The sequence below is a fragment of the Nansenia antarctica genome, assembly GCF_963989245.1.
Source record: "Nansenia antarctica genome assembly, chromosome: 3".
In the NCBI taxonomy this organism is placed as follows: domain Eukaryota; kingdom Metazoa; phylum Chordata; class Actinopteri; order Argentiniformes; family Microstomatidae; genus Nansenia; species Nansenia antarctica.
In genome coordinates this window covers 32,374,227-32,401,896 of record NC_137688.1, presented here as the reverse complement: position 1 = coordinate 32,401,896, position 27,670 = coordinate 32,374,227, and the positions used below count along the sequence as shown (strand labels likewise).

The 27,670-nt window shown below is 48.8% G+C and overlaps 1 protein-coding gene across 1 annotated transcript in view; it reads right to left on the bottom strand.

The window, feature by feature from the left end:
- The window catches only part of LOC308153999 (CUB and sushi domain-containing protein 3-like), a 504,776-nt gene extending 478,666 nt beyond the window's left edge, over positions 1 to 26,110 (bottom strand). The window contains 1 exon segment of the mRNA XM_080527180.1: positions 26,077 to 26,110. Within this exon segment, the coding sequence (XP_080383306.1) occupies positions 26,077 to 26,098 (22 nt within the window). The 5' untranslated portion in view covers positions 26,099 to 26,110.
- Positions 26,111 to 27,670: the final 1,560 nt, after the last annotated feature.

Sequence of the window (27,670 nt, the reverse complement as noted above, 5' to 3'; positions counted from 1 at the left end):
ATCGAGAGAGACAAAAGCTTATCAGGGAAGCGCAGGACGTTTCAGATGCGACTGGGGGATTGAGTTATTGAAGGCAAAGTGACTTTGGGCCGATTTAGAAAAACAGAAAAAAAGAAAAAATAATAAACTGCCCAACCCGGGCCCCGGGCCCTGACAGATGGACGGGCAGCAGAACCGGTGACACCAGCAGCCTCCACTCCCGCTGCCGCCCAGCCAAGCACCGTCAGATTCTGGGCTCGGATCAATCAGCGTCCTCTCTCGCTCCCCACATCTACATCTGGTGGAGCAGCTTCAGCTACGATGGTGCCGGGCTCTTCTATTTGGGTTTGGGCGTGAACATGAAGGGGAGGACTGACAGTTGGTTTGGAAAATTGGTGCAGTCGCGGAATGACAGATGGTTCTAAAGTGGTGACAGTTGGTTTGCAAATGGTGACAGTTGGTTTGGTGCACTGTGTTGTGTCCAAAGAAGAACAAGCCAGTTATAATAAAGAGGTTTGATATGGTCCTATCATCCTATCCTTTAGAAATGTGAATATGTACGGACAAAAATGATTTATTATTCTTTCTTTTATCAATATCCAGTGATGTTCCCACTGTACTGCGGGACGTACAATGTACAAACACGCTGTTGGAAATATATTCAATAAAAAACAATTCACCATTCGCCAGAATATCGCAACCAACATGTGTTTATCTTCACACACAGCAGCTCGACAGCGGTTCTCTAAACAAATTGATTTTTCAATGCGTGTGTGTGCGTGTGTACGTGCATGTGCACGTGTTGCCCGTTCCAAACATTTTGTCACTTCCAAGATAACATGAAGAATAATTTCACGTCCCTTAGCCAGACAGACATGCTTTAAATTCACAGCTGTCTGCAGAAAGCTCAGGGTCCCTCATCTTAAACCTTGTCATAAATGTTGCAGACGCACACTCGAGGGAAGGGAGGAAGGGAGAGAGGGAGAGAGGGAGAGAGAGAGAGTCTTTAAGCCTCAGCTGTCGACTAGAACACGGGCAGGCGGCGTGTCAAACGGTTCTCCAACACGCTTTCTCTCTTAGTGGCACCATGGAGGACGCCAGGCCCGGAGGGGATGGACAGAGTGTAGAAATGGAGGTGGAGGAGGGAGAATGGGAATGTCACTGTTTATCGCTGTGTTGTTTCCCACTCACACAACTCTCTCAGCGTGACACAAAGAAATACAGGATGGAGAGAGGGAAAGAAAGAGAGAATATCTAAGCCCAGAAGGGATGGAGGAACAGAGGGATGGAGGGAGTGTAGCTGTTTATTACTCTTGTTGTTTCTCAGCAAGTGGTCTCTCTCTCTCTCTCCCTCTCCTCTCCCTCCCTCCCTCCCTCCCCCTCCTCCTCCTCCTCCTCCTCCCCTCCCTCCCTCCCTCCCTCCTAGACAAGGCTACAAGACTGTCGTTTTCCCTAAGCGAGTGATTTTTCTAAGATAAATAGATAGATAGTTTATTGATCCCCGAGGGAAAATTCAGGCCTTCCATCAGTTCACACCACAAACAACAAAATAAACTGACAATAGAATAATAAAATAGACATCTGAAACATTATATATAGTAGCAACAGTCCAGTATGATTTACCATCCCCCAGCCTGACTCTGATCACAGTCTTATTATGGCAGGCAGAAAATATCTCCTATAGCGCTCCTTAGTGCAGCATGGTTGCAGTAGTGTGTTACTAAAGGAGCTTTTCTTCTCTGCCACGGTGTCATGTAGCGCTTAACCACGTTGCACTAAGCAGCGCTATAGGAGATATGTGCTGCCTGCCGCAATAAGACTGTACAACTCCTCCTCTGGCAGTGTGGTTAGCTAGAGAGCAGTGTAGCAGTGTGGTTAGCTAGAGAGCAGTGTAGCAGTGTGGTTAGCTAGAGAGCAGAGGCCCTCCCTGGACATCCAACATTAACAACATGTTCTGCTGAGACTAGAGCTGGACGTTATGGACAAAAAAAGCCATAAATGGATCCATTGTTGGTCCTGTGGGGAATGTTCTGCTTTTATTGTCCCGGGCTTTAATTGAGATCGATTAATGCTGAATGTGGTGGAGGCAGTGTAGAACTCAGGAGGACGGGTTCATTGTGATGCAAGGAATGGAATGAGGAATGGTATCAAACACGCGTGATTACCGTTCCTCATTCCGTTCCGTGCATTGCAATGAGCTGCTGTGTTTCTGCGTGTCTGCAGAACTCCAAGAGGCGGACACCAGAGACAGAAAGGCCAAAATCAGCATGTCCACTCCCTTACAACATCCCTGGCCCCTCCCCTTGAAGACCCCTGGTCCCTGCCCTAGAACACCCCTGGCCCCTGCCCTAGAACACCCCTGGCCCCTCCCCTAGAACACCCCTGGCCCCTCCCTAGAACGCCCCTGGCCCCTCCCCTAGAACACCCCTGGCCCCTCTCCCTAGAACACCCCTGGCCCCTCCCCTAGAACACCCCTGGCCCCTCCCCCCTAGAACACCCCTGGCCCCTCCCCTAGAACGCCCCTGGCCCCTCCCCTAGAACGCCCCTGGCCCCTCCCCTAGAACGCCCCAGGCCCCTCCCCTAGAACACCCCAGGCCCCTCCCCTGAACACCCCAGGCCCCTCCCCTAGAACACCCCTGGCCCCTCCCCTAGAACGCCCCTGGCCCCTCCCCTAGAACACCCTGGCCCCTCCCCTAGAACGCCCCTGGCCCCTCCCCTAGAACACCCCAGGCCCCTCCCCTAGAACGCCCCTGGCCCCTCCCCTAGAACACCCCTGGCCCCTCCCCTAGAACACCCCTGGCCCCTCCCCCCTAGAACACCCCTGGCCCCTCCCCTAGACGCCCCTGGCCCCTCCCCTAGAACGCCCCTGGCCCCTCCCCTAGAACGCCCCAGGCCCCTCCCCTAGAACACCCCAGGCCCCTCCCCTAGAACACCCCAGGCCCCTCCCCCTAGAACACCCCTGGCCCCTCCCCTAGAACGCCCCTGGCCCCTCCCCTAGAACACCCCTGGCCCCTCCCCTAGAACGCCCTGGCCCCTCCCCTAGAACACCCCAGGCCCCTCCCCTAGAACGCCCCTGGCCCCCCCCTAGAACACCCCTGGCCCCTCCCCTAGAACACCCCTGGCCCCTCCCCTAGAAAGCCCCTGGCCCCTCCCCTAGAACACCCCTGGCCCCTCCCCTAGAAAGCCCCTGGCCCCTCCCCTAGAACGCCCCTGGCCCCTCCCCTAGAACACCCCTGGCCCCTCCCCTAGAACACCCCTGGCCCCTCCCCTAGAAAGCCCTGGCCCCTCCCCTAGAACGCCCCTGGCCCCTCCCCTAGAACACCCCTGGCCCCTCCCCTAGAACGCCCCTGGCCCCTCCCCTAGAACACACCTGGCCCCTCCCCCACAACACCCCTGGCCCCTCCCCCACAACACCCCTGGCCCTCCCCCACAACACCCCTGGCCCCTCCCCTAGAACACCCCCTGGCCCCTCCCCTAGAACGCCCCTGGCCCCTCCCCTAGAACGCCCCTGGCCCTCCCTAGAACATCCCTGGCCCCTCCCTAGAACATCCCTGGCCCCTCCCCTGGAACACCCCTGGCCCCTCCCCTAGACACCCCTGGCCCCTCCCCTAGAACACCCCTGGCCCCTCCCCTAGAACACCCCTGGCCCCTCCCCTAGAACACCCCTGGCCCCTCCAACATGTTTATATTCAAAGCGAGAGTCTGGTAGGAGTGTAGAAAGCGCGTTGAACAAAACAGCGTCCCTCAATGAAACACCTCTTTCCAGGGATCCCATAACCCCCCCGACCCTAATCGCTACCGATGAAACATCGTCATTACAACCGCTAAGGCGCTTTTTACAAGACCCAAACGGCCCACTTCACACCTTTAACGACTGCAGATAGTGACCGTCAAACACAGCGTATTCTCAACAGCCTAACGATGCTTTGAGACATTCTTTTCCCATCAGTGTCTTAATCCCCCCCGCCTCGCGAGACTCCAGTCTGTCTCAGGGTCTAATCCGGTCCCAGACCCGTCCAGCACACGGTACCATTGACAGACCTCTAATTGGCTGATAAAGGGTTTAAGTGTAGCTCCATATATGAGGTAAGAGATTGCGTTGATGAGCAGAGAGGCTTTAAAAGGGAGGAGAGAGCTCTATATATGAGGTAACGATTAGGTGGATGATGAGAGGGGCTTTTAAAAGGAGGAGAGCTTTATATATTAGAGAGAGATTGCGTCGATCAGATGCAGGGCTTTAAGGGAGGGGGGGGGGGGGGGGGAATCTCTAAGTGGCTTTAAACCCGACACCATTAAGGATCTTATGAATTTTTACATTTCTTGGCATTTAGCAGACGCCTTTATCCAAAGCAAAGTAAACGGACGGCTTAAGTAAGGGAATCATCGATCCATCAGTCATCATGAGAAAAATAAATCTGCTCGTGCCAGGGGCCGTTGGCAGTCATAATGCATAAAGGAAGAATGAAGATCCTTTTATTTATTTATTTTTCTGAGTGGGGCAGTCCCACTCATATTTTTCATTTTATTGATAGATACAGTGAAGATTTAGACAGGAAGGATGGGTGAGAGAGAGGAGGGATGACATGGAGGATATGTCCCCGGCTGGAATCGAACCAGGGACCCTGCGGTTACATGGTCTGCGCTTAACCCGTTACGCCACCTAAGCGCATACAGTAGAGAAACTGTATGGGAGGGGTATGGGGGGGGGGGGGTAGAGGGGATGACATTGTTATATTGTTATAATATGCGATTATTATATATTGTTGTTGTTGTTTTTGTTTTATTCCGTTTTTTTTTTTAATCCGGCTGTACATCAGGCTTTAATCCCCTGCTGTGTTGTGGGGCACTGAACAATTAGGGATTCCAGCGTTGGAGATATATATCGATTGTAATTATCCTGAGGGAATCGGCGTTGTGGAAAGACCTCGTTGACGGTTGAACGGACCGCTCTGCTTCCCCCAGGGGGGTCCTCCAGCCGAGCACGGAGACCGAAGACCTTGACTGATAATTGGCTTGTGAATCGGCTGGGGGGTCCCGAGTGGGGAGGTGGGGGGGGGGGGGGGTTCAGATCGATATGCATGAGCCTGGACCAGGACTGGATGATAACAGAGGCGTGATCTGGAGGCCGTCTGCCTGCTAATGCGCTACGTCTGGAAGTCACAGATCCATTTTTTTGTGGAGGGTGGGGGTGGATAACAAAAATAAAATCTTTACATTTACATTTTTGGCATTTAGCAGATGCCTTTTATCAAATGTATCCTAGAAGGGTGTTATATGTCAATTAAATGATAGAAAAGAAAGCACAAAGGTACAAAAAAATGGCAGATAGAGCGTTTCACAATGAACCTTCCAGTTCACTTGTTGCTGAACACTCGAGTGGTCAGTCCTTTAGACACGGATGAATGGATGGATGGATGGATGGATAGATAGAGATAGATACCTTCTTTATTGATGCCACAGGGGAAATTAAGGTGTTACAGCAGCTCACACCACAAACAGCAAATAAAGTGACAATTAAGTAACACCAGGGTTCGACATTAACACCGTTTTACTTGTCCGGAGCAAGTCAAACTTTCGCCGGGTTTGTTTGCGCGAGCAAACTGATCGTGAGTGAAGATATTATCAAAGCATACTCGCCTGTCGATCACCCGTACACTTTGATAATATCTTCACTCACGATCATCTAGTCTAGTCTTGCGCCTGCGCCGTCTGTTGTTCTACCTGCACACAGGTCAAAATATCCAGGATCTAGCAGCGTCGTTGTGCAAACAAACCCGGCGAAAGTTTTACTACTATACTATTATCTACACTAACAACAGTCTAGTATGATTAAACGTCCCCCAGCCTGACTCTGATCACCCGATCCAGCCAGAGGGGGAGTTATCGCACACCTTAGTACAAAGTGGTCGTAGTAGCCTGCCACAGTGGCATGTAAGGGATGGGAGGAGGAGGAGGAGGGATTGTATTACCGAGGTGAAGGGTGAGGGTTAACGGTTAAAGGTTAGCGCTTAGCGCTTAGCGGTTCAATCACTCGACGCCATTTTACGACTTCCGTCCTTTGCGGCGTGACAAAATAACGACAACCCGGGCCATTGATCCCCATCAGACTGAGCCTGGGAGTCCTTACTTCCCACCGTCACGCAACAGGACGCAGGTAATTAACGCATCTGTGCTTCGGAGACAGGCGAGCGGGCGAGAGGGGGGGTGGCGGGTGGGGGGGAGGGGGGGGGGGGGGGGCAGAATGAGAGGTAATGAAGGAGAGAGGAGGCATGTGTTGTCTGAGGCGCGGCGCGACTCGGCCATTACACAGGCAGCGACACAGATCCACAGCAACAGCAGACCGCAGTTCCCCAGGCGTTGCTAAACAACTGGGGCTAGTGCTAACGCTACTGTTGCTACCGCTAACGCTAATGCTGCTACCTCCACCGGAGGCCTCTCCACCAAGCCTCCCCACCCAGCCTCCCCACCCCAGACCTCCCCACCCAGTCTCACCACCCCAGACCTCCCCACCCAGCCTCCCCACCCCCAGCCCCCCCACCCCCAGCCTCCCTTTGGGAGGAGACGTGTGCACGACCTACATGTGGTGGTCTCCGTACTCGTGCTCTGTTCAATGACAAGAAAGTTGAGTGTTAATCTCTCTGCTACGGGAGGAAAGGCACAACATGCCATGCTAAACAGCCGTGGCTAATGCTAATCCTGCTAGCTGCCAAAGGACACGGATAGAATCTGGTCACGCGATTCAATGTTTGGGAGAGGAGGGGAGAGAGAGAGGGAGAGAGGGATCTGGAGCCAGGTAGAGAGAGGGAGGGAGGGAGGGAAGGAGAGCAAAAATGTTTTGTGTGTGCGCATGTGTATGTGTGTATGCATGTGTGTTTGCGCTTGTGTGTGTGTGTGTGTGTGTGTGTGTGTCGAAAGCAGGCTGCTTGTGCGCTTGTGTGTGTGTGTGGGGGGGGGGTCTTTAAGGGCAAAGCACTGCATCTCCCGCTCCGAACACTTGACATTTCAAACGGGAGTTTGAGAATCTGCCCAGAAATACTGAACGCAACATTACATTTGTATTAGGACTCAGGGAGTCTCAGGGAGAGCGGACCCCCGGACACCCCCCCCCCCCCGTGTATCAGAGCCCTAAGAGGAGCCTGGACGCTGTCAGGGTGACATTTACAACCAGAGACCACAGGACTCCCTCCTCCTCCTCCTCCTCCTCCGTCTCACTCAGCTCTCAACACAAACATCCAACACTGCCGACACACACACACCGCCACCAAGGAATGAACAGGGAGGGAGGGAGGAGGGATGGACAGAACAAAGGACAGAAGGAAAGAAAGAAGGAAAGGAAGCCTTCAAGAGGACCCCATCCATCCATCCATCCATCTCTCCCTCCCTCCTCTCTCTCTCATCCATCCGACCATCCCCCCGTCCCTCCATCCCTGTCTCTCATCCATCCATCCCTCCCTCCCTCCCTCCTTCTCCCTCATCCCTCCCTCCCTCCCTCCTTCTCTCCCATCCATCCATCCCTCCCTCCCTCCTTCTCTCCCATCCATCCATCCATCCATCCATCCCTCCCTCCTTCTCCCTCATCCATCCGTCCATTCCTAGCACCCCCCAAACCCCTTCTCCTCCATGTTTCTTCAGGGAATCAACACTCTGACAGAGTTCAGACAGACAGACAGACAGACAGACAGACAGACAGACAGACAGACAGACAGACAGACAGACCGACAGACCGACAGACCGACCGACAGACAGACAGACCGACCGACAGGTGAGGCCACGTTGATTTCCTCCCATTAGCACAGACACCCAGCCGACCACCTGTAATAACACCTGTAATAACAGTGTAATAATACCTATAATAACTACACTGCTGACTCCCTCACGAGGAGGCGCTCTGCGGGGCCGTTGAGGAGAAATGCCAAATAAATCCCCCCCGCCCACCCCGCCCCCTCAGTGTGAGACCATCTGGGGAGAGGGGGGGGGTGGGGGGGGTGTTCTCTTTTATGAAAACCCAACAGCAGTCCAGGCACTGACTCACTTCAGCCGAGGAGCAGAGATAATTACACCCAGAAACCTGTAGGTCTGTCTGTGTGTGTGTGTGTGTGTGTGTGTGTGTCTGTGCTCTACACGCCAGCTCCTCTCTGGGTGATTACAGAGGATTTGCTGCCTCCCCTCACCAAGCCCTATATTAGGAAAGACAAAAGCGTCTCACGTGTGTGTGTGTGTGTGTTTCCTGTTCACAGTGATTCTGTGACGTTATTAACACGCTCCTGGTGTACACACACACACACACACAGAGACAGAGACAGAGACACAAATACACGCTGGCAGGCACATGCACAATTATACACTCACGCTGGCAGGCACACACACACACACCACACACACCACCCACACATACACACACACTTGCATGTACATTTGTGAGCTCAGCCGGAGAAACACAGAGCGTGATAATAATGACAGCCGATGCCAGGGAGATGCTGGGTGAATGTAGTACGTACACACACACACACACACACACCTGCTGGTTTTACATCTCTAGATGCTTCCCTCCCCGCGAAACGCCTGCTGGAGCAAGCTGATTGGCCCTCGCCTCGGAGGAGCCAATCCGATCGCTCTGCCTCGTCTCAGAAGAGAGAGGCCACTTGACTGCTGGGACAGATAGCTTCACCCCCCCCCCAGGACGGACATAATGACTGTCCCTCCTGATGCCCCCCGTCTGGTCGCCTCCTGCTCCATGGTCCAACCCATGGACTCGCTCACACACACACACACACACACACACACACACAGACACACACACATACACACACACACACACACACACACACTTCCCCAACCCCCAAGCCCTCCTCAGCCCAGCCAGGCAGAGAGAGACATCTGCAAGTCAATGATAGAACTGGAAGAGCGGAGATGGCAGTGGCCTCAAGTGGTGTGTGTGTGTGTGTGTGTGTGTGTGTGTGTGTGTGTGTGTGTGTGTATGTGTGTGTGTGTGTGTGTGTGTGACAGAGAGAGAGAGAGAGAGCTGTGAGCTGTGGCCACAAAGGGCAGGAGGGTATGACTCCATTTGTATGTCTGTCATTCAACAGAGAAAGGCATGTCATTTCAGTAGTAGAGGGACAGAGGGATGGAGAGAGAGAGAGAGAGAGAGGGAGGGATGGGGAGAGGGAGAGAGAGGGAGGAATGGGGAGAGAGAGAGAGAGAGAGAGACAGAGGCATGTCATTTCAGTCTCTGGCGGGTTGGAATTTTCTTTAGAGAAATAAAATAAAATCAGACCCTCTCTCCATTTCTCTCTCGCCCGTCTCTCACTCTCACCCCTCCCCTCCCCTCCCTCCCTCTTCTCCATATATGTAAGGTACTATCCATCCCTCCCTTCTCCCTCCCCCCCCCCTCTCTCTCCATATATGTAAGATAACATCCCTCCCTCCCTCTCTATCTCTCCTCCATATATATAAAGCACTATCCCTCCCCTCTGCCCCCCTCAGCTCCCTATGAGTAAGGTACTGTACTATCCCCCCCTCCCTCCCATCCCTCCATATGTGAGGTACTGTACTATCCCTCCCCCCCTCCCTCCCTCTCTCCCTCCATATGTAAGGTACTGTACTATCCCCCCGTCCTTCCCTCCCTGTCTCCCTCCATGTAAGGTACTGTACCATTCCTCCCTCCCCCTCCCTCCATATGTAAGGTACTGTACCATTCCTCCCTCCCCCTCCCTCCCTCCCTCCCTCCATATGTAAGGTACTGTACCATCCCCCCCACGGTGACATTGTTTTAGTGTGAACCACAACAGCGACCCGGGGGGCTGATGAGCGGGTGACCAGGTCCATCGTTACCATGGCGCCAGCAGCTGGGCTCTCTGTCGCCAACGACACACACAGGTACAGAAGGTCAGAGGTCACCGCTTGTCCAGAGCAATGTCCAGCTGGGGGTTTTATTGGCTGTCGGACAGCTTCCTCAAGGCCGGGGATGTTCTGTTTTTCTTTCCCGACGAGAGGTCAGACGAAAGGTCGCGTAGCAACTGTAGCTGTACTAGAAGGAGAGACCTGGGAGCAGTAATGAGCAGTTCTGTGAGGACACTTCCATGGGTCTAACACTAGGACACTTACATGGCTCTAACACTAGGACAGCCGTGCCTAGTTCACCTACTCTTAGCGCCGCCTCGGGGGGTCAAATGATCATACTCTTTAGAATGGGAAGCTGCTACTTACACACAAAGACCACTAGTTGGCGCCTCTTGTAAATTAGCCTGCCTGCTACACAGAAAAACTGCAAAATAGCTTTATACTAACTTATTAGTGTTGTTCCGATACCGATACTAGTATCGGCATGGCCACCGATACGCACAAAAATGCTGGTATCGGTATCGGCGAGTACTTTACAAAAACGTATTTTTTTTTTTTTTTTTTTTTTACTTAAGTTTTACAAAAACTTTACGAGTTTTACAAAGGTTTTGAGCAGTGCCAGACTAAGTGTTAGCAATAATTTTACATCGAGGTGAGTATGCGGCTCAAAAAACATGTTTTTTTGTTTTGTTTTTTCAAACGCCGTGGTATCGGATCGGTACTCAGTATCGGCAAGTACTGCACGGTCAGGTATCGGTATCGGTATCGGGATCAAAAAATGGTATCGGAACAACACTATAACTTATCCTGATGTGATTTTGAAAATGTAAGGATACTGGGTGGTAGAACGCACATATCTATGAAAAGTCATGAAAGGAGGGTCCTGAAATTTGATCGAGTGCAAAGATAAAAAAAATAAAATAAAATACTCACAGGGTCAAATGTTCCAGTGTTCATTCTGTAGCCATGCTTCATTCTGTAGCCAATCAGAGTGTTGTTGCTAGGTAGTCGGCTGCGGCTGTGTCTAATGATCGCAAAGTCATCAGCTCGCAGCAGTTCGAATCCCCGGTGGGCCACGTGTCGAAGTGTCCCTGAGCAAGGCACTGACTCCCTAAATGCTATATATGGCCTATAATGGCTGTGACCCCTTGCCTAGACGCCCCCACTAGAGCATAAATGCATTTCGTTGTCCTCTGTGCAATGACAAATGTTGAATCCCTTTTGAGAGCGCCAAGAGTGACTTTATCCACCAAAGATGCAATACATGATGCCACTTCATTTTGTAGCCAATCAGACTGTTGTTGCTAGGTAGACACCACATAAAACACTTGGAACACTCAGGGTGGTGAGTATTCTGGAACTCTGACAGTTGGTGAAGTTAATCAAGGAAAGCCCTTTGAGACACAAAGTCTATGTTGCAATCAGCACAACAACACGAACAACACAGAAAACAATTACACAGAGATTTACATCAGAGTTTTAAACTAGTTTATGAGCACTATGGGTACATCTAGGTGAAGCGTAGTGAACCTTGCGGACTAGTCCATGGTCCTGGTGCACAATATGAAAAGGCATTCATGTTTTTGGTAGTTACACTCCTGTTACACTCCTGTTAGTTGCGTTACACTGTTTAAACACAGTGGCGTGTCGCATAACTCTATTAAGACCCGTCCTGTTCAAAATAGTGAAAATACCACCGCTCATCTGTGATCAGACATCGCTGAGGTGCTGGAGCTGAAGAGTATCAAATAGAGTGCAAAAAAGCAGTATCGGCACACTCAAATCCGTGTCAAAAAACATTGTTTATTGCGAATGTTCGGTCATAGACCTTCTTCAGGCGTGAGCCTCGTACCATTAACATGTGGTGTGTCTCGCATGACGCCATCGACTTCGGTCAACTTCCGATCCTTTGTGTAAGGATAGTGATTTTCCAAAGAGACCGCTCTCTGTTACGTTTACCAAGCGATGCAGCTTTACAGCTAGTGTACCGACACCCAATCAATATCAAACTAACCCTAATGTCTCTGACATTGATTCTGAGGCTGGAGTTACACACACACACACACACACACATACACACACAAACACACACACACACACACACACACACACACACACACGCTCCAGTGTAGGTGGTGCCCACTGTAAATAAGAAAAATAATATTGTAGAAGTAACGCAGTGTAGAAGTAAACAAGACAAGTACCTAACAGATACTAGGAGAGTATCTCTAGGAGAGGAGATGGCTCTGATCTGAGGTAGGGCAGGGCACAGATCCAAAGTACACACACACACACACACACACACTCGTACACACACAGTCGTACACACACTCGTACACAAACACACACACACACTCGTACACAAACACACACACACACACACACACAAACACACACTCGTACACAAACACACACACACACACACACACCTTGACAGTTGCCTGAGCTGAACAAGGCTCCAGAGGCACACAATGAAGCTACTACAGACACATCAGCAGCTTCATAGAGGCAGATGAAAGCCAGGAGCAAAACACATGTTGCAATGTGAACGCATCACCTTCCCTTTAAGATAAACATGAAACCATCAACTTCCCTTTAAGATAAACATGAAACCATCACCTTCCCTTTAAGATAAACATGAAACCATCAACTTCCCTTTAAGATAAACATGAAACCATCAACTTCCCTTTAAGATAAACATGAAACCATCAACTTCCCTTTAAGATAAACATGAAACCATCAACTTCCCTTTAAGCTAAACATGAAACCATCACCTTCCCTTTAAGCTAAACAGGAAACCATCACCTTCCCTTTAAGCTAAACATGAAACCATCACCTTCCCTTTAAGCTAAACATGAAACCATCACCTTCCCTTTAAGCTAAACATGAAACCATCACCTTCCCTTTAAGATAAACATGAAACCATCACCTTCCCTTTAAGCTAAACAGGAAACCATCACCTTCCCTTTAAGATAAACATGAAACCATCACCTTCCCTTTAAGCTAAACATGAAACCATCACCTTCCCTTTAAGATAAACATGAAACCATCACCTTCCCTTTAAGCTAAACAGGAAACCATCACCTTCCCTTTAAGATAAACATGAAACCATCACCTTCCCTTTAAGCTAAACAGGAAACAATCACCTTCCCTTTAAGCTAAACATGAAACCATCACCTTCCCTTTAAGCTAAACATGAAACCATCACCTTCCCTTTAAGCTAAACAGGAAACAATCACCTTCCCTTTAAGCTAAACAGGAAACTATCACCTTCCCTTTAAGATAAACATGAAACCATCACCTTCCCTTTAAGCTAAACAGGAAGCCAAAAGCGAAACCATCATCTCCCCTTTAAGCTAAACAGGAAGCCATTACCTTCCCTTTAAGCTAAACGTGAAGCCATCACCTCCCCTTTAAGGCAAAGACTGTGTGATCCATTTCATTGAGCTGAGGGGGCACAGGAGTAGACAACAGTATACAGCATCATATAATAGTATCACATAAAATGGAATTTACAATCGTTCAATGACAAACCAACATTATTTCTGTAAATAGTAAACAGCATTGGGCCTAGCATCGACCCATGCGGAGCACCTGTATTCAAGTTGAGAGCATGTGTGTGTGTGTGTGTGTGTGTGAGAGTGTGTGTGTGAGTGTGTGTGTGAGTGTGGGGGGGTGACCTCTTACAGTCTCCCAACACTGTCTCAGCAGCACCTTGGAGATGCACACCTCCTCAACAACATTGCCCTTGTGCGAGTCTCTCCAGGTAACTATAAAAGAGCTTTGCCCTTGAGCGAAGTCAGCGAAGGAAACCATAAAATATACATTACTCTTAGGCAAGGGGGTCCAGGTAACTATAAAAAAGACATTACCCTAATGTAAGGAAGCCCTGGGGAGCGACATCTGCCAAGGGCATCGGTCTACGGTAAGCACTGTGAAGGGAAGCCAACGCAGGACTCGAGCCAGAGAAGGGCTGCGTTTCGTACCATCTTTAAAATATATATTTTTAAGGCCGTTTCTGCTTTATTGGGATGTTAGAGGTTGACGGGAAGGACGGGTGAGAGACAAGATGGATGACATCTCCGGGACCGACCCAGGGACCCCTGCGATTGCACGGCATGCGCCTAGGCGACCTACGTCCACTCAGATGCCACTTCAAACGTCATTCCTCATTCCATGTCGCGCTTTACAACGAGTGTGTCCTCCGATGTTCTACCTTCACCGGCCTCCCCTCAGTTGTACACAGACCGGCCCAGGTGGACTAAACAGGACTGTATCAAATAATTGATCCTCACTCCTAATGGTAAACGGACTGACTTATATGCTGCCTTATTCCAAAGCGCTTTACACCGGCCTCTCATTCACCCATTCACACACACATTCACACACCAATGGCGGCAAGCTACCATGCAAGGCGCCGGCGGCCCGCTCATTGGGAGAAATTTGGGGTTCGGTGTCTACCCAAGGACACCTCGACATGTGGCCAGCCGGGGTTCGAACCGCCGATCTCTACCTCCTGCACCACAGCCACTTCCCCACACTCCTGGTCCTGGAGAGCCGGTAGCAGCACTGCAGGTCTTTGTTCCAGCTCAGCACCGACACGCCGACACGGCGCCTGATTCAGCTAATCAAGGCTTTGTGAAGACCGTCGATTCGTTCAATCAGGTGTGAGAGCACTTGGCTGGGGACACCGCCTGCGGTTCCCTCCAGGACCAAACGATGGAGTATCTGCGCTGTAAATAGGGCTGGACCAGTGCTTAGGTACCTATAAAACACACAGACCTACCGACAGCAAACACAATAAATCACACTTGGCTAAAGGGGGCGACCGATACAGAACCACCACAGCTCAAGAGGCTTAGCAGGCACACCTGTAATGAGATCGGCATATCGAACAACCCCCCGTTCAGTCTGAAGAGCGTTTTTACTGACTGGATTCTAGAAGACCCATTAAGACGATAGTCTTCCTGAAGACCCAGGAGAGAGAGAGAGAGAGAGAGAGAGAGAGAGAGAGAGAGAGAGAGAGAGAGAGAGAGAGACAGAGAGAGACAGAGAGAGAGAGAGAGAATGGGCGGACGACAGCTACGACTAGACGCTGCTGCTGCTATGCTTCACATACTGCACTGTTGCCCCTCGCGAACCGCCGTCACGCCATCGATCTGAAAGCGCCCTGTCTATGAGAGCTACAGGCCGGATACACGAGCTGCGCTGCTGGCTGGCGGCGATGCAACGGAAGTTTAGGATTCAAGTCTATGTTTACCTCAGTCTACAGTACGAAGAAGAAGAAGAAGAAGAAGAAGAAAAAGAAGAAGAAGAAGAAGAAGAAGAAGAAGATTTGTCAATCAATTGTTGGAATTTGGTCATTTTTTGCTCTAGGCACAGGGTCAGCTATAGTCAACGCCCCTGGAGCAATTAGGGGTTAAGTGCCTTGCTTGAGGGCACATGCAGCTCCCTCCTGAGGAGGGGATCGAACCAGTGACCACCCAGCTGAAGACAACACACGCTGAGTCTACCCAGAGCTCCTCTCCTCTTCTGTCTGATGCTGGCATGCTTCTGTTATATGCCATCCCCAGTACAACCACAACATGACACAAATGTCCCAGTTAGATGACATTGTTATTGTTTTATTTGACTTAACCTTTATTTAACTCATTCAGAGCCCAAATTGTCAACATTCTAAAGTGCAGAGGGTAGCCAATCAGACTGTTGTTGCTAGGTAGACACCACATAAAACACTTGGAACACTCAAGGTGTTGAGTGTTCTGGAACTCTGGCAGTTGATAAGTTAATCAAGGAAAGCCCTTTGAGACACAAAGTCTCTTTTGCAATCAGCACAACAACATGATCCTACAGAAAACAATTACACAAGGATTTACATCAGAGTTTTAAACTAGTTTATGAGCACTATGGGTATATCTAGGTGAAGCGTACCTGCATTTATATTTACATTCATTAGCATTTAGCAGACGCCTTTATCCAAAGCGACTTGAAACAAATACATTTGTCTAAGTAAGCGAATCATCTATCCACCAGTAATCATTAGAAAAATAAATCTATTCTAGGACCAGGAGCCATTGGCAGTTACAATTCTAGAAGAAGCCTAACTCTGTAACACCCCTCAACGAAGTGAGAACTCACCCAACTGAAGAACTCACACATGTCAATTCCAAAGGTTCCAAGGAGTCAAGGTTCAGTTCAGGTCAGCAAAAGTCAATCCAAACATGTCAAGGAGTGATGCTGCAACCACACCAAACAAAACAAACTCCGCCATTTTGAATGCCTCTGATCTCACTTACATACTCTACATGTCTTAAAGGGAACATGACTACACATATTATATTCACATGTTGACACTGATACACACATGTGGCAAGGGACACACACCTGTCACTCAGCAGTCTCCAGCACCTGAGCTCTGTGCTGACACCTGCAGACAGGTGGGAACAGCTGTCACCGACATCTCAAACACCTCCTCCTCCGAGGGCCTCACACCTAACAAGGTCAGAGTTCACACAGGGGTTGTGACCCGAGAGACACCTAGCCAGTCTGCACCCTGTCAATACTAGCAGCATACGTACTGTAATTACACATACATTAGCATCTGATTAGACACCTCATACATCCCGCCCGAAATCTAGATATACTTGCAGTATACAGAGTAGATTGTCCTACAAAGACAATTAGATTTAGATTAAGGGCCGGTTTCACAGACAAGGCTTAAGCCTAATCCTAGACTAAAAAACATCTTCAATGGAGATTTTACATTGAAAGTGTGATTTAGTCCAGGACTAGGCTTAAGCCTTGTCTCTGAAACCATATAATAGTGTTCTAAAAATTAATTAGACCCCTATACTTTATTTTTATTTATTTATTTATTTTTACTACTCGATCTTTTCAGTTTGTAAATCATCTTTGAGTGTCTAGAAAAGAGCTAATGTATGTCTAATGTGTTATTATTATTATTATTATTATTATGTACTGTAACATCCCTCAATAGCCTTTGTTCTGTGCATATCATACTGTACATATGATATCATAACTGTACACATCATATCATACTGTACATATCATATCATACTGTACACATCATATCATAACTGTACATATCATATTGATATTCACCTCGTGTTTATTAACTTTTTATATTCATGTATTTATACTCACTGTAATACCTCATACTGTAATGCACTGTAAGACTGGCTCCATGCCAAACTGCATTTCATTGTGTCAGTACTTGTACTCTGTGCAATGACAATAAAGTTGAATCTAATTTAATCCAATCTAATCTAATACAAGCACTACTTGTAGTGAACACTGCTACACTAGAGCAGGGGAGATACGAGTGTAGTACAGGGGAGGCTGGGGGAGGTAGAAATCGGAAGACGGGCTCATTGTGCAACACATGGAATGGAATGAGGAATGGTATCAAACGCCAGTTTGTGTTTACAATGAGCCCGTCCTCCGATTTCTACCTCCATCAGCCTCCCCTGGTTCAGTATTGATATCGTGTCTATCTTCATGTTGTTATGATGTAGACCAGGCTTATAGGCGTAGAGGCAGAACACACAGTGATTTTCTCTGGACCACCTAAGGCCTAATATCCAAATTGGCGTACGTGCGTAAAGATAGCGTCCTGTGTGTTGGTGTCTGTGTCGGCGTGTGTGTGTGTGTGTGTGTATTTCTGTGTCGGTGGGTGTCAATGTGTGTGTGTGTGTGTGTTTCTGTGTCAGTGTGTGTGTGTCGGTCTGTGTCGGTGTGTGTCTGTGTGTGTGTCGGTGTGTGTGTGTCGGTCTGTGTCGGTGTGTGTGTGTGTGTGTGTGTGTGTGTGTGTCGGTGTGTGTGCCACCAATGGGACGTGCTGTCATGGAGAATGCCATCTCTATGTCGGCCATTGATCGCACCGCTAAACAGCTGCTAATTGAGTCATCAGTGAACCCGCGAACCACCTGTGTCCCCTCCCCCTTTGTCAGCCTATCAGCCGCCACCCCACGCCACGCCTGTCAGCCTATCAGCTGCCCCCGCTCGGATCTCAGGGGCAGCGCCCTCGTGAAGTCGTGCATCACATGAGCAACGCCATAACAACTGGACTGAACGCATCTCTCATCTCTCTGAGCGCTTCTAGACCGCACAGTGAAGGACTGTTTTCTAAGGTATATCTCATATCCCAGTGCTTGTAGACTACAAAGTGAACGACTGTTTTCTCAGTAATCTCATATCCCAGTGCTACACAATGCATGACTGTTTTCTCATATCTATCCCAGTTCCTCTAGACTACACAGTGTAATGACTGTTTCTCTGTCCCAGTTCCTCTGACCGACACAGTGAATGACTGTTTCTCTTTCTCAGTTCCTCTAGTCTAGACTACAAAGTGAATGACTGTTTCTCTCTCCCAGTTCCTCTCACCTACACAGTGAATGACTGTTTCTCTTTCCCAGTTCCTCTCACCTACACAGTGAATGACTGTTTCTCTGTCCCAGTTCCTCTCACCTACACAGTGAATGACTGTTTCTCTCTCTCAGTTCCTCTGACCTACACAGTGAATGACTGTTTCTCTCTCCCAGTTCCTCTGACCCACACAGTGAATGACTGTTTCTCTCTCTCAGTTCCTCTGACCTACACAGTGAATGACTGTTTCTCTCTCACAGTTCCTCTAGTCCAGACTACACAGTGAATGACTGTTTCTCTCTCTCAGTTCCTCTAGTCTAGACTACACAGTGAATGACTGTTTTCCTGTGTATATCCCAGTTCCTCTGACCCACACAGTGAATGACTGTTTCTCTCTCCCAGTTCCTCTCACATACACAGTGAATGACTGTTTCTCTCTCAGTTCCTCTTGACTACACAGTGAATGACTGTTTCCCTCTCTCAGTTCCTCTAGTCTAGACTACACAGTGAATGACTGTTTCCCTCTCTCAGTTCCTCTAGTCTAGACTACACAGTGAATGACTGTTTCCCTCTCTCAGTTCCTCTAGTCTAGACTACACAGTGAATGACTGTTTCTCTCTCCCAGTTTATCTCACCTACAGAGTGAATGACTGTTTTCTATCTCCCAGTTCCTCTGACCAGCAGAGTGAATGAATGTTTTCTCTCTCTCAGATCCTCCGACCTGCAGAGTGAATGACTGTTTCTCTCTCTCAGATCCTCTGACCTGCAGACTGAGCGGTCATGTTCCCTGTTGACGCCTGGTTCAGCGTAGCGGGCCCAGGGCCTGGCGGTGTCTAGACATCGCCGTGACGACATCTCCATGACGACCAGCGTCCCAAGTCCTCAAACACAACACATTAATTATTAACACTCCTAAACCTCCACAGTAATCAACCGTGTCATAATGAGGAGAAGATGAAGGAGAGGCAAAACAAGAAGAAGAAGAAGAATTATTATGATTATGATTATTGTTATTATTATTATTATTATTATTATTGTCGTTATTACACAAAACCAAATGCTGCATCACCACATCAACAACTGCACTTATTATTTTATTGTAATCAAATTCAGAAGCTGGTTTTAACACTGAAAGGTTAGGTGTCTGATTAGACCTATGACCTCCTTAGAGGAGATGAACCCAGCCTCGACGCAGTGTTAATGACCCATCAACCACCCCCAGGACTTCACACATGACCTCTGACCTTCGTACTCTAAATGTGTGTGTGTGTGTGTGTGTGTGTGTGTGTGTGTGTGTGTGTGTGTGTGTGTGTGTGTGTGTGTGTGTGGAGACCCCTCCCCCCATCACCTCTTCATCCCGGCTCTAAGGAGAACGTGTCAGAAGAATGATAATGATACACACACACACACACACACACACAGGCTCTTTCTCATCGCTCTGAGATCATAGGGCATAGAAGATAGGGTTCATTGGGGTGAGTGTAGCAGTGCTGATACACTCACACACACACACACACACACACACACACACATGTAGGATGAGTACTTATGCAACATGTCATTCCACTAAGGTAACATTTCAACACACACAGTAGAGTGTACACACACACACACACACACACACACACACAGTCCTCTGGGTTATCTAAGCCGGCAGACATGTAAGAGGGTAGGGACTGACTCCTGCACCTGCCTGCCAAAGCTCACACTGCTCACACTGACTCCCTCAAACAGCTCTTTCATCTGCAGGGAGGGAGGGAGGGGGGGAGGAGGGAGGGAGGGAGGGAGGAGGCGGAGAGAGGAGGGGAGGAGAGAGGAGAGCTCAACTTGCATTGAGGGAGAGAGAGAGAGAGAGAGAGGGGGGGGGGAGAGAGGAGGAGAGCTTAACTTGCATTGAGGGGGAGAGAGAAGGGAGAGAGGGAGGGGAGGAGAGCTCAACTCACATTGAGAGAGAGAGAGAGAGAGAGAGGAGGGGAGGAAAGGGAGGGAGCGAAGAGCTCAGTTCAACACACACTGAGAGAGAGAGAGAAAGAGAGAGAGGGAGAGAGGGTGGGGGGGGAGAGAGGAGAGAGAGTGAAAGAGTGTGCCTGTGTGTGGGCATGTGTGTGTGCGTGTGTGTGTGTGTGTGTGTGTGTCTGCGTGTGCACTGAAGCGTGAATCCGCACTGCGTATGATCCCTAAATGAATGCGTGTTATTAACCTGTCTGTATGGCTTGGACACGCTACATGCTACATGCCAGTCTCATGCATCCCGCATGGCTATAATAGGGTGTCGCGCATGGCTGCTTCCACCAGGCTACCAGCAGACAGCCCGCGTCTGGGTCTACAGTGTTCAGGAATATTTTTCCTCTGATGGAATGTTTGGGTCTAGGAGAACCTACCTCATATGGAGAACTTTCCTGATAATGTATGTTGGAGAACTTAGAAATAGGTTCCTCCAACATGGAACCCTAGCCGTAACCCTAGACCTAACCCTAACTCTAGCCTTAACTCTAGCCCTAACCCTAACCCTAACTCTAGCCCTAACTCAAACTCTAACCCTAGCCCTAACTCTAACCCTAACCCTAACTCTAGCCCCAACTCTAACTCTAACCCTAACTCTAACTCTAACCCTAGCCCTAACTCTAGCCCCAACTCTAACTCTAACCCTAACTCTAACTCTAACCCTAGCCCTAACTCTAACTCTAAAGCGGGGTACACACATAAGGATTTTCAGGACGATTTTGGCCCGATTTTCGGATGTCTGAAAACGACAGAAAACGCCCGATTATCAGATGGCTCTTAACATTTTCCTATAACAGAATCCTGGGGTGTGAGGTGTGTTAAGAGTCAATTCTCTTCAATTGTGCAATCAACTCTCCCGACAACCTGCTCGGAATATGGGCGTGGCCGGCAATCGTAAATGTGAAATGTGTTCAATACTTACGACCAGAAATCATAGGGTTGCCAGATTGTTTGGTGGAATTAGCGGTTTTAGACTTTGGTTAGGGTGGAAAATGTCATTCCCATCTGGCAACCCTGCTCGCCAATCAAGAAGCGAGCTGACTTCTTCTTTTCGTTATTCGGCACTGTATTTGCCCTGTCGCACATGGTTGTCTCGTACAGGTCAGTCAGGGTACTACGTTAGATAATAATAATAATAATAACTTTATTTGTATAGCGCTTTTCCTGCAAACGTTGCGGCTCAAAGTGCTTTAATCATTATATAATCTTAATTTAATTATTTTGTCATTTAAAGGCAATATTAAAAGGATGGGTTCAAGCGAGATTTCTGGCTTGGGGAACGAGACTCTAGAGAGTCTGGAATCTGTCGTTCCCCAAGCCCATTTTCCGAGCAGGTTGTCGGGAGAGTTGATTGCACAATTGAAGAGAATTGACTCTTAACACACCTCACACCACAGGATTTTGTTATAGGAAAATGTTAAGATCCATCTGATAATCGGGCGTTTTCTGTCGTTTTCAGACATCCCAAAATCGCCCTGAAAATCCTTATGTGTGTACCCCGCTTAACTCTAACTCTCACCCTAGCCCTAACTCTAACTCTAACTCTAACTCTAACTCTAAAGTTAAAGTTAGAGTTAGAGTTACCGTTACAGTTAGAGTTACAGTTAGACTTCGGGTAAGGGTTTATGTTGGGGTGGTGGTCCTTCTCTGAAGTCAATCTGGATGTACAAACCTTCCTGACAACTACACATAAACGCAACAACAACATGACACATCTCCTCCTGTCTGTCATCTGTGTGTGTATGCGTGTGTGTGTGTGTGGGTGTGTGTGTGTGTGTGTGTGTGTGTGTGTGTGTGTGAGTGTACGAGTGCATGTGTGTGTGTGTGTGTGTGTGTGTGTGTGTGTGTGTGTGTGTGTGTGTGTGTGCGCGCGTGTGTGTGCGCGTGTGTGTGTACAGTGATCCCCCTGCCAACCTCTGTTATATCAAAAACAATTTTTAAAGTGAATGTTGTTGCCATCGCGTTAAGAGTCTGACTCTGATTCATTTGGAGGGCGAGTGTGTTTCTAGAGAATGTAATAATAATGTATGCCATTTAGCTGACGCTTTTATCCAAAGTGACTTGCATCGCGGGGAGTGCATACATACATGTTTCAGGATATGGTCCCAGCGGGAGCACACACACACACACACACACACACACACACACACTCACACACACACACACACACACACACACACACACACACACACTCACACACGCACACACATGCAGAAACACGCACACTCACTCACACATACACACATGCAGAAACACACTCACACACACACACACACACACACACACACACACACACACACACACACACACACACACACACGCACACAGCCAGGGATGTATAGCGGCGAGAAACCATGACATGATATCCTCCGATCTACTCACACCGCGCGCCACCACGCGTCGGTCGGTTTATCTACCGGAGAGAGGACGAGTGCGCAGCATCCTCATTGCTCACTTTACCTCACACCGAATACAGTATGAAAACACTCGGTACTAAACGGTACGGTCCCAGGGAGAACCGTCGGACCGGCGTTTTTTTTTTTTTTTGATAAACTGCGGTAATAAGGCGGTTTTACGGCGGGCGGCGGGACGGAGATCCGGGATTCTCCACCGATGGGTGACGAGGATGCGAGGCGCGCAGTGAGGTATATTAATGAACCAGACTTCTATACACACACACACACACACACACATGCACACGCATGCACACACATGCACACGCGCACGCCTGTGCACACACACACGCACGCACGCACACGCACGCATACGCTCACGCCCGTGCACACACATGCACCCACACGCGCACGCTCGTGTACACAGTACACACACACACACCCGCACGCACACACACACACACACACACACACACACACACACACACACACACACACACACATTTACACACACACATGCACACACACACACACACACACACACAGACATACACACACACACACATGCACGCACACGCGCACGCCCGTGTACACACTCACACACACACACGCACACACACACACACAGACATACACACACGTCTCGTCCTGCTATAGCGACATCAGCTCCGGTACCGACAGGGAAAGATGCCGTCGGTGGCTGAAGGGAGAAGAGGCTAAACGAGCGGGACGACGACCTGCATACTGATGTTTGGGAGAGAGCGAGAGAGAGAGGGAAGGAGAGAGAGAGAGGGGGGGGGGAAGGAGAGAGCAAGAGAGATAGAGGGGGAAGGAGAGAGACGGAGACTAAAAAGGATGGGGGATAGGAGAGAGAGAAAGAGGAATGGAGAAAGAGAGAGAAGGTGCGAGAGGGTAGAGAGGAAAGGAGAGAGAGAGGGAGATGGAGAGAGAGAGAAAGAGATGGAGAGGGATGGAGAGAGGGAGAAGAGAGAGAGGGAGGGAGAAGGGAGAGAGAAGGTGCGAGAGGGTAGAGAGAGGAAAGGAGAGAGAGAGGGAGATGGAGAGAGAGAGAAGAGAGAGAGGGAGGGAGAAGGGAGAGAGAGAGGGAGAGAGGGATGGAGAGAGGGAGAAGAGAGAGAGAGAGACTAAAAGGGCTTTAGACACCAAAGCTCCCAAAACTGATTCAGCTGATTATGCTGATTGAACATTGCGTTGTAGGTGATGTCGATGCCCGCTTAAAGACAGTCCTGTCCTGTACCACCTCTTACATACACGACCGGTCCACCCGAGGTATCCCCCTCCCAGCCACCCCCCCCCTCCACACCCCGGCTAGTAGCGGGTATACAGGCATATGCAATATCCCACCCTTCCGATGGGATCACCTCGAATCTGAACCTTCGACTCAAATCATCCAATACACAGATGCAACAAAAACATGCGCATAAATGAATAACACATTCTTCAGCCGGTAATCCCTGCCTTAGGCTACCACACGTCCATCACACCGTCCTCAGCCGTATCTTCTGAGGGGGGAAGGGGTGGAGGGAGGGGGGGGGGGTGGAGGGAGGGGGGGGGGGGTGGAGGGAGGGGGGGGGTGGAGGGAGGGGGGAAGGGGTGGAGGGAGGGGGGGGGGGGGGTGGAGGGAGGGAGGGGGGGGGGGGGGGGGTTCATCAACACTGAGTGTATGAGACGCACCTGATATCCATACCACTAAATACTGCCCCACAGCCCCAAAACATCCTATATTATTTCCACGGACGAAATCAATCTAAATCTATAGGTCGTTGTGCTGATGTGGTGTGTGTGTGTGTGTGTGTGTGTGTGTGTGTGTGTGTGTGTGTGTGTGTGTGTGTGTGTGTGTGTGTGTGTGTGCGTGTGTGTGTGTGTGTGTGTGTGTGTGTGTGTTTGGTGGTCTGTCCGGTGTGTGTGTGTGTGTGTGTGTGTGTGTGTGTGTGTGTGTGTGTGTGTGTGCGTGTTCGTGCGTGCGTGTGTGTGTTTGGTGGTCTGTCCGGTGTGTGCGTGTTCGTGTGTGTGTGTGTGTTTGGTGGTCTGTCCGGTGTGTGTGTGTGTGTGTGTGTGTGTGTGTGTTTGGTGGTCTGTCCGGTGTGTGTGTGTGTGTGTGTGTGTGTGTGTGTGCGCAACAGTTAAATCGTTGAAATCACGGCACGCCACGGAAACATGGTACAGGCTAGTCAGTCCAACACCGCCTTGGCGAGAGAGAGAGAGAGAGAGAGAGAGAGAGAGAGAGAGAGAGAGAGAGAGAGAGAGAGAGAGAGGGAGAGAGAGAGAGAGAGAGATAGACTACCCAGAGACAGACCACTAGTTTATCAGCCCAAACGTGTGACGGGAGGAGAAACTCCCCGGGCTTTCTGTCTCTGAGTCCTTATGCGTAATACTCGCCCCCGATGCATCGAACCCGATGTGTTGTGTAAGATTTAGGAGGGAAGGGAGAAGGGAGGTGTTGTTGACTCTCTAAAAAACCTCGCTGAAATGTTAGATAGAAAGAAAGCCCCGTATCCCTTCCCCGTACCGTCCCCCGTCCCCCCCCCTCCTCCTCCTTCAGAGCCACCGGGAATCGGTAAAGGGCTTCAAGGGAACACACGTATGCCTGGAACGATCCGTCGCTCCTGTAACGGACACATATGCTTTTTTTTTTTTATCACGCCTGAATGCGTGACGCGTCTCCCTCTCTCTCTTAGTCTAAATCCAGGGTTTTAGAGAGGCTTGCACCTTATTCATCATGTGTGCCACATCTTTTTTTTCCCCCCCAACCCCCTCACCCACCCCCCACAACACAAAATGAATGCGTAGATCTAAGTAAGACACCCGTTTGGGTTGCTGTTTTTTTTAGAACATCCTATCTGGTCCTATAGGATGTTCTAAAAAAACAGCAACCCAAACGGGTGTCTATATGTGTCTATATATATATATATATATATATATATATATATATATATATATATATATATATATATATATATATATACCTGTCAGTGGCTTTGAGGTGGATGATTATGATAATAATAATAATAATAATAATAATAATAATAATAATAATAATAATAATAATAATAATAATAATACACAGAAGAAAGATCAAAGATTGCGATGCGTATCAACCAGACCCCAAAACAACCAAAGCGGTTAATCGGCACATCCAACTCACGTAGCTCGCCTTGAGCATACTGCAAGAATATTTATTGAGCTCTCTCTCTCTCTCTCTCTCTCTCTCCCCTCAAAGCCTGCATTGAAACACCGAGACACCCGGCAACTCAATGCGTCCTCCTGTAGCTTTTCTCCCAGCCTATAATAATAACATCTCCACGTCTCTTGTATTTGCTGCACAGAGAAGGAGAGCAGAATCTCACCCTCCTCTTTTTAAAAGAACACCAAGTAACGGAGGCATGCATTAGGTACCGCAGAGGACATCAAATAGCCTAGAAAGAGTTTTTTTCTCTCTCTCTCCTTTCCTTACCTTGCACACACGTGATCATCATGCAAAACACCAGATTCCAAAATATAACTCCAGTTTTAATAATCCTCATCTTCTTGGCTTGGAAAAAGTCCCCCGGACCTCCTCCTGGCTTAATAATGATCCATCCTCTTTTGGAGCGGTACAGGGAGTCCGTCGACCCGACGGTGAAGCGACGATGGCCCTCGGCGGTGTCCGTCCTCATGTTCACATGAAGAAGCTCGAGTTGATATTCTTCTTCTTCTTCGTGCGTGATCGTCTAGTATCCTCCTCCTCCCGATCTCCTTTTCTCCCCGGTGTCTCCGTTGCGTTGCCTCAGCCCGGTATGAAATCGGGTGTGTGTGTGTGTGTGTCCGTCGTCTGCACGGTGCGGCTGGTGCGCGGTCACAGCTCGGAGTGAGCGCGAGCGGCGGAGACGGGGAACCGGGGCAGAGACGGGGAGACTCAGGACTAGACCATCTACGCGCACCGGCGGGGTCCTCCGGTTTCCTCGCGTCGGGTCCGCACGTCGGGGTTGAAACTCAACTTGTGTGATCTGTTCTTAGGCTACCCTGTGGTTTTTTTCCCTCTTGCTTCACTGACGTCTCACGCTGGAGTGAAAACACACTCCTGTTAAGTAACGGTCACTGTATCCAAGTGTAGATTTACGGGCATGAATTAATACATAAATCTCTCTCTCTCTCTGTCTCTCGCGCTCTCTCTCTCCCTCTCTGTGTCTCTCTGACCGAAGAAGAACGGGTAGGCTGGTTTGCGCCCAACCCCAAATCAACTATCTGAATACATCTTCTCAGAAGATATCCTAGGCTATCACTATCATCCGATAGACTTGCTGTCCTAGAAAATAACACGACAACGCCACGAAGGCATACCTAATAATCACTGAATTGAATAGTATAGTATTATTATTATTATTATTATTATTATTGTTATTATTATTACCCTAAAAAGCGTGATCGATTTGACGTCAAACGTCAATAGAATCACCCAAATTCACCCAAAATGCTCGCAGTCCATTGAGCGTGAAGTGGAATTGAGTTGTAGGCTATTCAAACAATATGTACTGTGACTAATAAGCAATCTTTTTAATTATTATCATATGCCACCGATGCCCCTCATCCGGCTGAACGGTTCTAACATCCCATAGTCTAACATTCTATAGTCTAACATTCCATAGTCTAACATTCCATAGTCTAACATTCTATAGTCTAACATTCCATACTCTAACATTCTATAGTCTAACATTCTATAGTCTAACATTCTATAGTCTAACATTCCATAGTCTAACATTCTATAGTCTAACATTCCACAGTCTAACATTCCATACTCTAACATTCTATAGTCTAACATTCTATAGTCTAACATTCTATAGTCTAACATTCTATAGTCTAACATTCCATAGTCTAACATTCTATAGTCTAACATTCCATAGTCTAACATTCTATAGTCTAACATTCTATAGTCTAACCTTCCATAGTCTAACATTCTATAGTCTAACATTCTATAGTCTAACATTCTATAGTCTAACATTCTATAGTCTAACATTCCATAGTCTAACATTCAACAGTCTAACATTCCATAGTCTAACATTCTATAGTCT